Source organism: Carassius gibelio, chromosome B8, assembly GCF_023724105.1.
Source record: "Carassius gibelio isolate Cgi1373 ecotype wild population from Czech Republic chromosome B8, carGib1.2-hapl.c, whole genome shotgun sequence".
Taxonomy (NCBI): Eukaryota; Metazoa; Chordata; class Actinopteri; order Cypriniformes; family Cyprinidae; genus Carassius; species Carassius gibelio.
Genome location: NC_068403.1, coordinates 21,522,528 through 21,539,103, shown reverse-complemented (window position 1 = coordinate 21,539,103; position 16,576 = coordinate 21,522,528). Strand labels below are relative to the sequence as shown.

Sequence of the window (16,576 nt, the reverse complement as noted above, 5' to 3'; positions counted from 1 at the left end):
TTGAATTTTCTTGATATCTCAGCACATAATCATCTGAATTAATTCTGGAAATAGGCCTGCATGCTATTACACAATATATATATATATATATATATATATATATATATATATATATATATATATATATATATATATATATATATATATATATATATATATATATAACTTTTTTCCTCAAAGTACATTATAACAAAAACTTTGAATCATTGCTTCCTTTTTAATGATTAATATAATATGCATATTTATATTCAAAGCTGTCATATTAATCTAATTTCGACGGACAGTAAAATAGACTATCTAGTGATGCAAACTACTCAGCATTTAATGAAATGTATTCTTTTTGAATTGAAAATATGCGATCATGATTTATGTAAATCATAAATGAACGAGACAAGAGACGTTTACGTTTTGTACTATTAGACAAACGAATATTAGCGAATGTGCACATCTTAAAATAAAATATTATTTTCAGAGAGTGTAAATTGATTACTACTTCATATATAGCCTATCTACAAACCTAAATGTATTTTAGCATTCTTAATTACTTATTCCCTTAAATCACTTTTAATCCTTTAATTAGCCTATTCAATTGCTTTATTATTATTATTATTATGCAGTAGATCATATTCAATTCATATGTGCGTGTACGTGACCGTGATTCGTGCGCAAGCATGTCAGTGAGCACGCCATCACAATCGTTCAGATGCGTATTAAAGATAAGTTCATTACTATAACAACCCCTCTGTGTGTGTGTGTGTGTGTGTGTGTGTGTGATAGATATCTACAGTAACATCTAATGTAAACAACATTTCATATGAAAAAATATACAATAAAAGTGAATAGTGACTGAGGCTGTCCGTGTTTTGTGTTCCACAGAAGAAAGTCATAGGTATGGAACAACATAATTTGAATAAGAGTAAATAATTTTCATTTTTGGGTCAACTATTATGTTTATTTATGAGATACACAGGACAATGAGTTGTGTCAGAACATTTTATATATTTTTATTCATAATATTAGGCAATAAATATTCACATCTCTCCGAATTTGCTTAATTTCATATATTATCTGTACACAAATAAGATGACTTCATATACCTTTTTTCAAAATTACACTTCATCTGCTTTGACATACACACTTGTAGCCTACAAGTTTACAGATAAAACTGTCTTATAAATATGCCATAATCATCTACAATGAATGCCAACTCCCCATACACATTCACACAAACATACCCCCATGCACACACACACACACACCTTTGACACTTCCTATTCCACTGTCAATATTAAATCATAATGAGACAGTCTATATACAGTTTGTTACAGAGCTCAGTAAATACAGACATACTCATGCAATAAAATTCACAGCAGGAAGACAGACAGTTAATGAAAGATTATGGCTATTAATCAAATAAAGTAAATGCAATTAATGGGTTATGGATTTCCAATCTTCTCTCTCATCTCACATTGGTATCTTGATATATATATAACCATATGTAACTGGAGACCCATTTCCTCTTGTACTGTGCTTGGTATTGTGGTGTGCTGATCATATGTAATAAGCACGTTCAGCAGCACTTATAAAGAGAGTGCATTTTGAAAGGGTAGCAAAATGGCATAAATATCTTACACACAATAACTGAGCATCACATCAAGACAAATAATACTGAGCATCTGCATTAAGCCCAGTCCAGAAATATATAACTGCACTTGAGATCACATTATGCATCCACACAAACAATAACTTCAAGCAGTACTTACACTAAGGCCTTACTTGAGGCTAAATTACCTTGATTTCTCATATTCTCATATTTCGCTTTGTATTAATGTGATAATTCAATTATATTTGCTCCTCTTCTCCTCAATTATTCATACAGAGGAAATTAAATGGGAAGTACGGCATTATGTTTTTATCAGATCAAAACAGGCCATCTGGTAGCCCAAACCAAAAAAGCTGAATCAAAAACTTTATGACTGGTACACAACTTCTGTTTAAAATAAAAATGAAATAATTCCCATAACAATGTCTCTAACATTTGAGGACACTTGTAAAGACAAGCATGTTTGTCCATAAAAATCATTGATTAAAAAAAAAAAAAAACCACATCCTTGACACTTTCCTGTTTAATGTCAAAGCATGAGAAAACTTTTCCTATTTACAAATAGTTCTGGTATTTTGTCAAATTTATAACATCTGTAGTTTTTAAACCATAAAAGACGAAGTTATATTCATTAAAATTGAAATTCATAGCAAACATTCATATAACAGCGTAAAATATAATCAAAAACACTTTGTAAAGTATGATCGACAGTATTAATGCAAGGACCCAATGGAAACTGCATAATACAGGCATTTTAGATGTGAAGATTGATGACAAACAGAGAGGCAACAATCTTTCATGGAATGTTTCCTTCATACTGTGCCACTAGCCCTCATAGGTAAAAATACTTTACCTGGAAAATATTTTTGTTTAATAGAGATATATTTATTTAATATAGGTCAGAAAACTTGTTTGTTTATAAAGCGCCTTTTGTTTTCACATTCTGGGCATTAACGTCTTACTAGAAATATGCTAAGAATTTAGACATGGATGATAAATAATGGTCATCATCCAGTGGTTAAATAAACAGTAACATAAGAGAATGTTTAGAGTTTTGGCACAATGCTTTTGACTTAACATAAAATTGACATTAATAAATAATTTTTCAGCAAAATTGGCATAATTATGGATCAATATGAACTTAGATATTCTTTCTCTTAAACACTGGTTATTGGTGCAATGGTAGATATGAACAAGTTCATAGATAAAGTGTCATTTAACATTACTGATATATAATTTTGTGTTAAAATTTCAAATAATTTTATATACATAGGTTAATAATTCTGATGGACAGTGTTTCTAGGATGATTACAAACAGCACATCAACATACAGTACAAGGCTTTTTACAGCTGACTAGACTTAGGAGTGGAAAAGGTCAGGCCGATACTGACATACTTCATACAATCATACCCGGTGTAAGATATATGCTTTATAGGTATATCTCTATTAACACTCAAACATATCACTGTTATAGTTGTGTACAAAAAGAGCAATAGAGCCTTTAAATTATTTAGCAAGTACAAGCTGGACATCAATTTAGTGAAAAGATTATTGCATCTTGCAAATGCTTTAGACTAATGATTAGTGGAATGTATGAAATCATTATACTGTGCTTTGATCTTCATATCCAGCACAGCATTATTTGTATGGTCTCTGGTCTTCACATTTCCTAAACTAGTTCCCAGGTGAAGAAAACCATTTCTCCAACAACCATTTTACTCTAACTTTATGGCTACACGCAACTGAAGCAACCCTGTGGACAGTTTAAAGTTCAAGTCGATGTGTGCATCTCCACATGTCTGTAATCGGTTATTTCTTGTCTGAATATGGGATTTAAGGAGAAGTAGCTAAGAAGGGGTTTGGCTTGACCGTCAAATCAATTACATCTACAACAACAGATTTGAAAGCAAAGTGTCCTAAATGTTTTTCATTATTGTTGTCGAGTACGTATCCCACAGCACTGATCTAGCTGAGAGCCTCCACCTACAGTATGATGTATGTGTGCTGTTTGTGCTCTATTTTTCTCTGTAAGCTCCTTCGTTTAGACTTGTGGGAAGCGCAGGTGAAAGTAGCAGAGTCTTAGCAGGCTGCGTTTCTTTTTCCCACTGGCGTTGTTATCGCCTTTGGCCCTGCCACCACCTGCCTCCAGCCTCGCGGCGGTCCCCCCTCCAACCACCAAAGGACCCTTCAGCGACCCCCAGCCTCGCGACTTCCCCCGGCTCACACTACCGTGCTGATCCGGTTGGTAGGTTTGGATTTGGCGCGTTCGACCGTGCCCGTCCCCCCAGGTACGGCTCCAGTCTGAGCCGACGAGGGCCCTTGCGGGCCTCCGGCCTGTGAAGGGGGGCCTTGGTGCTGGGGGGGGAGAGGGGAGAGAGGCGTAAGAGGGGTAAGGGGGGAGGAAGGGGGGGGTAAAGGGGAGTGCGGTGGGGGAGGGGGGATGGAGGACAACGGAGGATACTGGGGCAGATACTGGGCGGCCGGCGGCACGTGGTGGACCGTGCCGGACGCGGAGACTGGAGGCGGCTGAGTGGGAGCAGGGAAGGGCGGAGGAGGAGGGCTGGCGAAGACGAAGTGAGGTTGGTGCGCGGGGTGGGAGCCCGGGTGCGGCGTGTGCACGTGGGCGGGATGGGAGTGTGCGTGCGGGTGCGGCTGGGAGTGCGACAGCGTGAGAGGCGGCTTGCTGATGGCGCCCCCTCTGGCCAAGTGTGTGGGCTGCGTGTGGAAGAGCGCAAACTGCGGGTGAGGGGAGAGTGGGGAGTGAGGAGAAAGGGGGGGAGGGAGGCCCATGTTGCCCATGCTCCCGTAGCGACCCTGCAAAGTATGCTGGGAGATCGGCTGGTATGGGGAGTGTGCGGAAGGGTTGGGGTGTGGCCGTCGAGGCAAGGTGACCCGCTGAAGAGTATGGAGGCCCTGCTGCCCAGACGAGGGTACGGTCTGAGTATGGAAGCGATGTTGGTGGTAGTACGGGGGCGGAGGCTGCCCACTGACACTGTTGCTGGTAGTGTGGCAGTACTGGGCGTGCAGGGCCTGGATCTTGGAAGGTCCCCCAGCCTCTCCCGGGCACAGCGAGGACGGGGACAGAGGCGGCGGCCCTCCTGTAGTCGGTGGGGCCACAGGGGCGGGGTAGGGTGGCCCCGGGGGGATAATAGGACCCGGCGTTTTGGATCGCTTGCCCCCAAACAGGGAGCCCAGGAAAGATCCGGTGTTGTTGCTCCCAGTCCCCATTCCAGTCGTTCCTCTCTCGGTGCTGCTGGAGACTGGTCCAGCGCCAGTCACCGCAGGTGTGTGTTGCTGCCCCGGCCCACCCCCCACCCCCACTCCGGGGCTCAGGATGGGGCGGTGAGGCCGGAAGTCTTCTGTTCCATAGCATCCCGGGAGCACAGTGGCTACTGGGTAACGCTGGTGAGGCCGTGGACTGCTAATGATGGAACCCTAAGACAAAGAGAGTTGGGGGAGAGGAGGAAAGAGAGCAGGATGGCAAAGCCAAAAACGAGCGTTCAGGAGAAAAGTGAGGGTTTGCAAAGAGGAGCAGGAAGGAAATGTAGGCAATAAATGAGAAAGAAGAAAAACATAGTAAAAGGATACAGAGAGAATGGTTGTTTCAGTGGGTGGGGAGGAAAAACAGGGGTGAGTTGATTAGGGTAATGAAATGACATTCTGTCAGCATCATGAAATCAGAACATAATAACACAAACACATGCACCCAGTTATCTATTACGTGTCCCGAATGGTAATAATGCCAGTGTTCATATAGATCATATAGAAGATGTAAGTTTAAGTGGGATTTAATTTCTATTTTGTGTAATGTGCTAACAGGAAATTATTCATCTGTGTAGTTGCCATTAAAGTCAAAATGAAACAGCATTTTAACCCGTTCTACTTCTGTAATCAGACAAGTAAAACTGAATATTCAAATAAGACTGAAAAAAAAAAGGTGGTCGTGTGTTTACTGGAAAGACTTTAGAAAACTGAAATGGAAAATGGTTTCATGTGGGGCCTCAAATATAAAAACAATCATTTGAAAAATCATAAAGCAATTAAGAAATCAATAATCCAACTATAAAATGGATAAACTATTAAAGATTAAATAATACACAAAAAAAAAATCAATTAAAAATACAGATAAATAAGCAAATATAACTGCAATATTGAATGCACCGATTGGGTAAATAATGATTGTAAAATAAAAATGCAAAATATGCATATATTTTTTACTTTACTTTTTTTTCAGCATCTATTACCCCATTAATGATTTTCTGCTGAACCAGGAAGTGGCACCCAATCTACTGTCATTAACTGCTGGGCCACACTATTATAGAAGTTATCTTTAGTCAATGCTGTTTCATTCGTGTACATCATCATTTTATGATTGCCCCATAGTGCACTGATGAATCATGTACAATAAAACTATGTCTTTGCATTAAAAAGGACTATTTTGTATTTATACTGGCTTAGATTTATGAGGGACATCTAATATAAAGTATGCCTCGATATAAAAATCAACAGAACTGATATCACACAGTCACTAGTCCATGCATAGCACGGCACAATGCACATACCAAACAAAAATGCACAAACCACCTCCAAAACAATAAAATGCACAACAAAATCATAAGAGAACACAGACAGACATATTTTGACATATATCAATGTCATGCTTTAATTCTGGGTCAATGATATTCCAGTCAAGATATTCAACATGTCCTGAATGACTTCAGATCTTCTCATGCAGTCTCAGTGACTGATGTTATTGATTCATCATCTCAGACACACGTACATTAACATTCCACAGACCACACATGGTCACACAAGATGCACACACACGTCTCTGTGTCTGTGGTAAGGACACATGCAAGATGGCGCCGTGTTTTGTGTGGGATTCCAGGCAGACATGCGGGTGGTTCGGGTTTGGGGACTAAAGCTAAAGATACAGACCTCTGCTTCACTCAGACTTACTTCCATTGTACTGTCAAGGGAACCAACGCTGTTTCTGCGACCACGTTTCCCTGTTAGTGAGCAGATGTCAGTCACAACTGCATTGTGTGTGTATGTGTGTGGGTGAGTGAGTGAGTGTAATGGCACTCAGTATTAATAGAAATCTCACTTTCTTCTTGGTGTCCCTAAATGTCCGTAAAAAAAAAAAAAAAAAAATCTAACCCCCCAATATACATTTTTACATTTTGCCAATTATACCATTTCTTTTTTTACATTTTAAATTTGCCCCCAATGTAGAATGGTATTTTTCACTTTCACTTTTTTAGAATGGTATTAAATGATCATAAATAAATTGGTTGGCAATCACAGCAAAGTGTCTCACCTGATTCAGACAGGTCCCTCAGTGAGGAGCTGAGAGCAGTACGTTTGAGGCCCTCTCCTGGTGAATAGTTGTCATCCAGACTAGGCCTTCCCATAGTGCCATTCACCACTTCATTCTTGACCCCACCCACTCCTCCAGCCATAATGCTGTTGGTGAGCAGGCTGGGCCGCATTACTCCTTTCTGCTTCTCCAGCTCAGCTGCAGGTGGACAAAAAAACAAACATCAGACCTAGTCCTAAACAGGCATCAAGCAGTTTGTCTGTGCACATCCTAAAAGCCATTTTACGATGTGCCATTTTTATCTTGTTTACTGTGTGTTTTCTATGAGTCACGGGGTTGACCTGATAGGGTCTCTGTAAATCTGTAATGTTAATGTTGTAGTAAACCACCCATAGAGGGCGCCAGAATAAAGTGTAGTTTATGAGAGGGGTAGGGGGCGCTGTACTCACACTCCACTCTGTATTTCTCCATTTCCTGGACCTCAGCAATGCTCTCCCTCAGATCACTGACAAAGCGTGTGCGGTCCTGTTGACTAGGGGCCATGAACACAATCAGAACTTTACGCTCACCGCCCGGGATAGCTGATGTTAGTCTGACACCATGAGGATAGTCTAGGGGAGAGAGAGAAACACATTTTGTTCCTAGGTTCCTAAATAACAATGTCACATTCCAATTTCGTATAAAACATTTTTTATTAATGACTATTTTTTTGGAACTATATTAATAGGTTTAAATTATGTTTTAGAGCGGCATAAAACTAATACAATTTATATTCACTAAAGAAATTTACATGACTTTTTCAAGTCTATTAAAAAAAATACTAAATTCCATATTTCTAGGTTTTCCATTGAGAATGAAGTTTTTTGAGAAAATTGTATCAAATCATGGTAGTCTGAAAATACTTTTTAAAATGCACTACTGTTCAAAAGTCTTGATAGGATGCATTAAATTGATTAAAGGGGTCATATGATGCTTTTTTAAAGATCATTATTTTGTGTATTTGGTTTAACAAAATATGTTGACATGCTTTAATGTAAAAAAAAAAACATAAAATACTTTAATATTTTAAAATACTGTACATTATTGTAGGTCCTCTATTCCCTGCCTCTCTCAAACGAGTCGTTTTCTAAAAGGTCCCTCCTTCCGACAAACACAGTCTGCTCTGATTGGTCAACTGACCCAGTGCATTGTGATTGGCCGAACACCGCAAGCACTCATTGGAAATATAATGCTCCTTTCCATAATCGTGAGCACAAAACCCTGCATTTGAACATTCAATAGCAAAAACTTAATCTAACAACAAAACATACTTACAGTAGCTAATACAGAAGTGCCAGAAGTCAGAATGACCTCCTCTCCTAGGTTCATGAAACGGTCGTCCATAAAATGCGTTGCTGTTCTGTTGTAAGTAATCTTACTAAGTAATCTAGTAATCTTTCAATACTCCATAGAGAATGGAAATATTGAAATTGCATCATATAACCCCTTTAAAAGTTTTTTTAACTGTGATAATAGTAAGAAATGTTTCTTGAGCAGCAAATCATCATATTAAAAATGATTTCTGAAGGATCATGTGACACTTATGACTGGAGTAATGATGCTGAAAATTCAGCTTTGATCACAGGAATAAATTATAGTTTAAAATATATTCTCAGATAAAATGTATTAGATTAAATGTTAATATTTCACATTATTTCTATTTAACTGCACTTTTCTATATTTTTGAGCAAATAAATGCAGTCTTGCTGAGCATAAGAGACTTAATCCCATATAACATAACCCCCAAAAAAGAAAAACTAAAATGAACCAACTTACAGGAGTTCTGGAACATGTGAACCTGCATCTCCACCAGAGGGAAGGACTGTCTGAAACTGTACGTTACTGAGGTTTTCTTCTTCTGGAAGATCTTTGTAACCTTGCAATTAAATAACAAAGAAAGTACCAACTGAGGATTTTAAAGAGTATCAACTTTACAATACACATGCATACTGAAGAGATGCTGCTTAAAATACTTAAAATACTGAATACCGATTCAGTTTGTATGCATGGATAATTGATACGTGTTATTGAGATTACCACAATCAGATCGTTGAAGAGGAAGACCTCTCTCTGGTGAACTCCAGACCTTTGAGGACGGTTGGGGTCTGGGACTTCATAGAGCTGACAGCAGCACACTAGTCTGCGGTGGGGCAGGGACAGAACCTACACACAGAGCAGATATTTACATTTACTTAGGAACAAGCAGTTCGAAAACTATGATTTCACACTGACAGAACACGTCAAAGGAACAAATCACGTCTCAAAGATTCAGTATTTCCAAAGATTCAAACTCAAAAAGTTTAACAAATTCAAAAGCGCCTCAGTAGAACTCACTGGTTTCTTGCCCACTATTACTCTCTCCACCGCCTGGACCTGAGAAACATGGTCATCATTGGTTCTCAGTTCCCATTTCTGAATGCGCTGGTAGATTCCAACCAGTAAATCACGTGGGATGTCCTGACCATTATCCACCCCTGAGAAGAGAGGAAAAAATGACATGTACACAAGAAGAGATTTTTTAGTGTAATTGCAAAATCCCTGACAATTATGTGCAACATTGGAGTGTGTTTGTGGTTGCCCACTTCTGTAAGTGCCAGTGTGTGAAGCTGGAGAGAGAGATTTGAACACCACCTCTTAAGTTTTTGATGAAGTCGTCCAGCTTCATCTTCCTCTCTGCTTTGATATTGGGGCTGTACATGTCCGTGTTGAGGAGGATGATGGCAAAAGCTAGGATGAAGATGGTGTCCGGGTTCTGGAACTGTCTTACCAGTGCTGGATTACAAACACAGTACCTCTGACTGCAAGATGCACAGAGAGAAATAGTGTTTGAGTGCAAATACTGAGGGATAGATAAAACATGTTTATAAACCCAATGTTCCAGATCTGAAATCTGATGTAATGAGCCATGTGTGATGGCAATGTAAAATAGCTGATATCTGTGCAACTCATCAGTAGCAATTTTCTTTGAACAAGGCCCTTTAATTCTGTTGAAATAATTGTAAACCATAGCCTCTCATGTAATTTAATGAATGTGAAGTACTAAGGGCCAGATTTATTAAACAGGGCAAATTAGCACGAGAGCACAATTCCAAAACAGCGCAGATGGGTGTGGAAATTTCTGAATGTGATTTACTGACAATGTGCAAATTAAAGAACACAGACGCAACACCTCTTTCCATAATGACAAACGCAATCTACCAAGCACAGCACATATCAACGTGGGGATATGTTCAGATTCTGATCACTTGTTTTTCTGGCATTCCAAATAAATGAATATGTGTGGGAAAATATTTTCTCCCTTCTACCACGCACTCTGTTCTCTGTGGTGCCTCCTCCTAGCAACAACCAATGCAGCCATTTCATTTCATCCCAAAAATAGCTTAAGACCTCATTTTTGGACACTAAATAATGGCATAAATACCATTAATTTGACGAGCACACGTGATAGTAAATCATTTTTGTGTGATAATTTTTAATACTCTCCTCCCATACGTTTTGTGCCTAAAAGGGAATTGCCTACAAATGCATATTCAATAAAGTCAGGCGCAAAAATATCTGTGTCCATGCCTTTTCAGTGCTAATTCTAATCCTGACAGAACTATTTTAATGCCAAAAGATGGTTTGTGCTGGCACAAACTGTTAGTAAATCTGTTAAGTATTGTAAGAGTTTTACTTGTGCACTAATTGTGTATAAACACATTCACATACCTGAAAGCCTCAATAAGTCTTTCCACTTTTTGAGCCTCTCCTTGGACTTTTATTTGAGCTTGAAATTTCCTCAGAGCATCATCGAGATCCATTCCAGAAAAGTCCATCTCATCCACAACACAACTGAGAAAAACAAAAGTGGTAGAAAACATTAGATCTATACATGATTATACCTATTTTCTGTGCATTTTTTTTTTATTGCAATAGGACAGATCAAACATGACTAGAAGGAAAATGAAGAGAGAGGGGGCAGGATTGGGAAAGGCCCATAAATCGGATTCGAACTTGGGACGCCCGTGGCAAAACAGTGCTGTGATCGCTGGCTATCTGCGCCAAAATTTTCTGTGCATTTTTTGATGTAGTATTGTACAGTATATTATGTTACTTCATTCTCATTTTTTCTCCAAGGGTATTTGGCCCACCTAACCCCAAATGGATCCGCCAATTATTGTTTAACCCCAAAATTAAAACCTGCATGGAACAAAAGTGCATTATTATGGTCCTTGGCCTGGAAAAGGTTGAAGACCCATACTCTGTTACACTGCAAGCTAAATGATGTGCATTATATTGTATAATTTATATTCAATGCATCATGCCTACATATCTATTCAGAATGAGTTAACTGAGGATTCAAAAACTAGGTAGCTGCTGTTCAAAAAAAAAAAAGATTTTTAAAGCCTTTTTTTTTTAGAAAGTTACTTATTTAAACTTTTGTCATTTTCTTTATTTTAGAGGATGTATTATGTGGACTCACTCCAATACATCTTTGTTGAACTGTTTCTGTCTATTTCCAAGGAACTCTCCAATCATCTGCCGACTCAGGCCTTTTCTCTCCAGGATAAAGCGAGCAATGCCCACTGGTGTGTCTGACACAAAGCCCTTCTCAATTAGGTACTGAATACCCTTTTCTGGTTTCCTGCAGTTCAAAAACATCAGGATAGTTTAATCATGTTTCAAACAGATGCATTCAGTTTTTCCTTAATTTGATTTATAAGTTTACAGTAATGGTAAAAGTTGGGAGTGTTGTATAAAAGATGTGGTGTTTCATTTGAACTTACTTGTTGAAGAGGTTGAGTCCGATGCGATATTGTCTTCTCTGTACTACGTCATTGTTAAAGGGAGGAGAGTCCCAGCTGTGCCGACTTTCTCTCTGGTAGGTCTGTTTCCCTAAAGGGGGCAAGGGCTCCCGCAGACTATCCCTTGAAGAGGAGCCTGAGCTGCAATTAATGGTCTCATTAGAGTTTGTGGTGGAGTTCAGTGAGTCATTATCACCATCCGAGCAGCATTGCTGCTCCAAACTACCAGGGGGCAGTGGTGCTGAAGAGGAGGATGAGAGCGGTGTGGTTGGGGGCTGTTGAGGAGACGAGGAGGATGAAGGGGTGTCGGGGTACTGGTGATGGTGGTGGTGGTGATGGTGATGATGGTGAGCCATGTGGTGTGGGATGTGTGACGGCATCGATTGGCCAGCTGGACGTGTTTGACCTTGTGCAGCTGTCGAGGATGTCGAACGAGCATTAGGGTTATGCTTTAGCGTCCCTTGAGGTGATCCTGCTGCTGAGTCCTGCTCGTAGACTAGCTGTCTGCTAAGGGAGCCTCGGTCTGAGCGGTCACTCATGTCCACTGAACTGTCACTAGGTGGTTCAATAGTAAGTAATGGTAAGTGCCCTCCCCGTAAACGGTAATCACGGCACTCTGTGCAAGGTGTACTTCGGCGGCTATTGCTGCTTCCTCCTCCTTCTGTGTCACGGCTATCTTCCCTACCACTTACCCCACTTCCAACACCCCCCCAGAACTCAGTGTCTGTGCTGCTAGGGGCCCGGTCTAGAGAGAGTGGTGAGGAAGGTAGGCCGTCATCCATGTAAAGCGTGACATCACTGTAAGAGGTGGCTGTGCTGTCTTCATGCATACTCATGCCCCCTGTACCTCCTCGATCTCTGTCTCCAAGTCCTCTCCGTAAGGATACGTGGCTGTTGCTACTCCATATGCACTCGCCAAAGTCATCAACAACACCACTTCCATCCCCTATACCTTCCTGGGAATCATCTCTGCGTGGTCGACACGTTAGGGCATCATCAATTGAGTCGGCCAAGGACTTCACCTTAAGAACAAAGAAATGGACACTGTCAGGCAAACTGTAAAAAAAAATTATCTTTAGGGTTTCAACAGTGTCCCTGAAAGGTACAACGTTAAACATTATATACCAACCTGATCTCATTGCAATTAATACATATTCATACCTATTTTATGATTTTGATTGTTTTCTGTGAGGGGTAGGTTTAGGGGCGGGTTAGCGATGGTCTTTTTGTACATATTCCTAAGAATACATATTCCTGAGAATTTACCACCTTGTAAAATGCGTATGATTTTTCACAAAACTTGTGAATATTAGTACCTTTGAGTAACCTTTTAAGGGTAAATAAAGTTGTCTCTTTAAGGGTACTGTCCCAGTGACAAGTTGTTGTAAATCTAAATGTACAATTTTTGCACAGTTTTTCCAAGAGCATATGAACCACAGGATAGAATATTTTACAGAGCATTATTTGGCCTTTTTGGAATCTATCTGCTGATGGAAATCTTGCTTTAATACAAACTAATTTAAACTGTCTGTTCACATAAGGTATATGGGCAAGTTATGGACACTACCCCACTAAAAAGACCAGACCAAGACCAAAAAGTTCTCGCTGGTTAAGCTAGCTTTAAAACCTGTACATTAGCATCCAATTTTGGGGACAGTTCAAATACAGTCAAACTGGGTACTGACTTGTTTTGAGAAGGAGTCCTCTAGGTGGGTGTATTCCGGTCGTGATGGGGAGCTTGGCTCTGTGGTGCAAGTTGGAGAATGTGGAGGACCCATTCCTGGACTGTGACTGTAGTGAGTCGGGGTGGGAGGTTGTGGATGTCGGTCATCAAACGAGTACTGCAGTCGCATGTTAGACAGTATGATGCGCCGTGTCATGCGGCTCTCAGAAGCTGAGCTGCGCAGGCGCTCAAAGTTCTTGTTCATACGATATTGACGGAATGCTGTCTGGATGGTACGTGCTGCCCGTCTACTTACGAAGTAACCTCCATATTTTTTCTCCAGCATCTCCACCTTCACAGCAACAACTTGATCAGTTATTTTTGCTTTAATAGACTGTGATCATGATGAAACAATGATTCTGTTTCTGCATGCCTTACCTTCTTGTCTTGTAGGTCTGTAGAGAGTTCATAACTGTCTGATAGGGCTTTGCACCTCTTGTTCTCTTCCTCCTCTTGCTTGCGTAGGGCCAGGCTAGCTGGTTGGTTGCGTGTACGCTGTGCCCAGGCGAGGCTGGCTGGGCTTGGAGCGGGCACAAAAGGCACCCGAGGGCCTGGGGGGCCACAGCTGTTGTCCCTGTAACGGTCAGAGCTGTGCACGTAAGGAGATTTACTGCTGGAACTGTCTGAAAAGGGACGTGAAGCTGAACTCTGGGTTTCCTCCTCACTGAAAGGGGTGGGTGAGAGAGAGAGAGAGATAATAATTCTAAAACGCCCCCATAATGAGAGGATAAGATAAAAATCTCAAGCAACTCAGGAATTCATGACATTGACTTAGCATTTTGACTTTCAGGAAAGCTTTAAACAGGGCTTTCCCAAAATTGGGGCTTTTCCAAAATTATCACACCAAGACAATTAAAGCAATGCTGGTTATACTTAAGATTTGTAATTAGAGAGAGTTACGAAAGCCAATGCCTTAACAAGAGCTTGGTTTCTTGTATCAAAAATTATAGTTTATATTTAAACAATCTATTAAAACTCAAAAATTCATCAGTATGTACTATCAGAAACCTGAAATCCAGTAGTGAATGTCTGGTGAAATCAACTTCTGTTTTTGACTTCTCTGTACCTGTCATATGAGAAGTTTTGGTGTGTGTTACATCTGTGGCATCATATCAAACCTGTTTTCATCTCAGCTATACACTATTGACACCTCCTCATATTCTGTTCCTCACACAACAGCTCTCATCCTTAATGACTTGTAGTCTTCCGCCACCATTAGTGACTCACTTATCCTGCAGGGTACCTTCAGAGCAAGTGTTTGATTGATGCATGCACCGCCAAACATACACAGCACACATAATGACAACAATTATGCTACTTCACTTAAGGGCCTTCATACCAAAGTCTAACTTGAAATAGATTCCTGTTTTCTGAAGAAAATGCAAGTGGTGTTTTCCAGTCTAAAACTCACCATCATGACATTGTTGCTTTATGTATACATACTATATATACTATAGTGAGTTTGAAAACACCACAGCATAAGAAATTATAGAATAACACAGGAGGTCAGTTTACAGGGTCAGTCACCCCAGTGCAGAGGCGTTGACCCTTAGGTTTGCCATGGGAAACACAACAACATGTGATCTGAACTCATATTCCTGACACAGCTCTCTGACAGGATAGTGTGTGGGTACTTCTGAATCACTGCAGGCAACTTCCTGTTCTGTATGACTAAGTCAGAGGAGGTTATTGAAGGCAAGATATTATCTTATAATGCGAATGTACTGCAATTCAGACGTCTTACGAATCTATTCTCATTTTGGTTAAATGATTTCTCACTCTCTCGAGACCACACAAAGACACTACATGGATGCAGGTAACCCTTGTTTTGCTGATTATCACATGTAACAACAGGTAACCATTACACACCTGTCCAGAACCGGCCAGTTTGTACAAAGGCACAATACCCTCCTGTTGTGGTCTATTGTATGTAGAAAAACAGTATAGCAGATGTTAGGGTTAAATAAGAAAGGAAACTTTAACTTTACACTTACCACATTTACTAGAAAGACCCAAATAGTTGCATAAAACCATACACATGAACATCCACCCTGAGAGCGAAATGGAGGTTTCGCTTCCTACAAGTCCAAATTTGGCAAGCAGTCGCTGAAACCTCCTGGAATTCACCAAACGCTGAACTTTGTGGCTTTAGAGTCGTTCTGCAGTCATGACTGACTGTCAGGAGGTCACCACCACATAGTCACATGGGCATGACAGTGCTTAAACGCTCCCTCCTCCTATTCTCTCTCCCTCCGTTTATTTACATTACACACTGAAGTCAGTAGCTTGGAAAGAGTGACCGGATATGTCACTGAGGCTGGAGTTTCTGGCCAATCAGCTTCAGGATTTCCTGCAATGCTTGTATTTATCATCTCTTTTCTAGTTTTTCACACAGGTATTTGTGGTAATTGTCTATGACAGTCATAAAAAGCAGTGTCCCTCTTTCTCCATTTCTCTGGTCTGTTTTATTTTCCTGTATTTGTATGGAGTGAACAAAAGATTGAAGGAGGAAAGAGAGATATTGCAGATACTGATACTGCTTTTGAGCAAGACCATCAGCTTCTAAGATTTTTTTTTTCTCTTGAGAAAAACACCCCAGTAATCTCATGTTTAAGAAGAAATCTCAGAAAAGTCTATTTGGCAAAATAAATAAGGCTGCAAAGAAATGTAAACACAAACTCAAACATTTCTCATATTCATAATGATCTAACGCAACTGCACTCAACTATACAATAAGAATCATCACATTTGCGTCTTCATATTTTTAGACAGAACAGATGCTTAAAGGGATAGTTCAGCCCAAAAGGAAAAGTTTGGCATCATTTACTCATCCTCATGTTGTTCAAAACCTGTATGAGCTTCTTTGTTATGTTTAACATAAAAGAAGATATTTTGAAGAATACTGTTAATCAGACAGTTGATGGTCCCCACTGACTTCCACAGTAGGACCGACAACTGTTTGGTTCTTCAAAATATCTTGTTTTGTGTTCAACATAAGGAAATAAACTTATAATAATCAGAATCATCTGAATAAATAATCAGATCAGATCATTATCCTTAAGCAATGTGTTTGTTAATTAAAGGAATAATTCAAACATGAAAATTC

The 16,576-nt window shown here is 39.9% G+C and overlaps 1 protein-coding gene across 7 annotated transcripts in view; it reads right to left on the bottom strand.

Annotated features, from left to right (window-relative positions):
* Window positions 1-979: 979 nt before the first annotated feature.
* iqsec2b (IQ motif and Sec7 domain ArfGEF 2b) overlaps window positions 980-16,576 on the bottom strand; it is a 67,246-nt gene continuing 51,649 nt past the window's right edge. For 2 of the 7 annotated variants that reach the window (XM_052563078.1, XM_052563079.1), the window contains 13 exons: window positions 13,849-14,134; window positions 13,433-13,762; window positions 11,730-12,769; window positions 11,426-11,587; window positions 10,672-10,794; window positions 9,595-9,761; window positions 9,298-9,437; window positions 9,001-9,126; window positions 8,740-8,839; window positions 7,374-7,535; window positions 6,925-7,122; window positions 6,543-6,613; window positions 980-5,025 (listed from right to left, as the gene is read on the bottom strand). In XM_052563078.1, the coding sequence (XP_052419038.1) occupies window positions 3,646-5,025; window positions 6,543-6,613; window positions 6,925-7,122; window positions 7,374-7,535; window positions 8,740-8,839; window positions 9,001-9,126; window positions 9,298-9,437; window positions 9,595-9,761; window positions 10,672-10,794; window positions 11,426-11,587; window positions 11,730-12,769; window positions 13,433-13,762; window positions 13,849-14,134 (4,285 nt within the window). In that variant the 3' untranslated portion in view covers window positions 980-3,645. Of the gene's footprint in view, window positions 5,040-6,542; window positions 6,614-6,924; window positions 7,123-7,373; window positions 7,536-8,739; window positions 8,840-9,000; window positions 9,127-9,297; window positions 9,438-9,594; window positions 9,762-10,671; window positions 10,795-11,425; window positions 11,588-11,729; window positions 12,770-13,432; window positions 13,763-13,848; window positions 14,135-16,576 lie in introns of all 7 variants that reach the window. The other 5 variants (XM_052563080.1, XM_052563081.1, XM_052563082.1 and 2 more) reach the window with 5 other exon arrangements.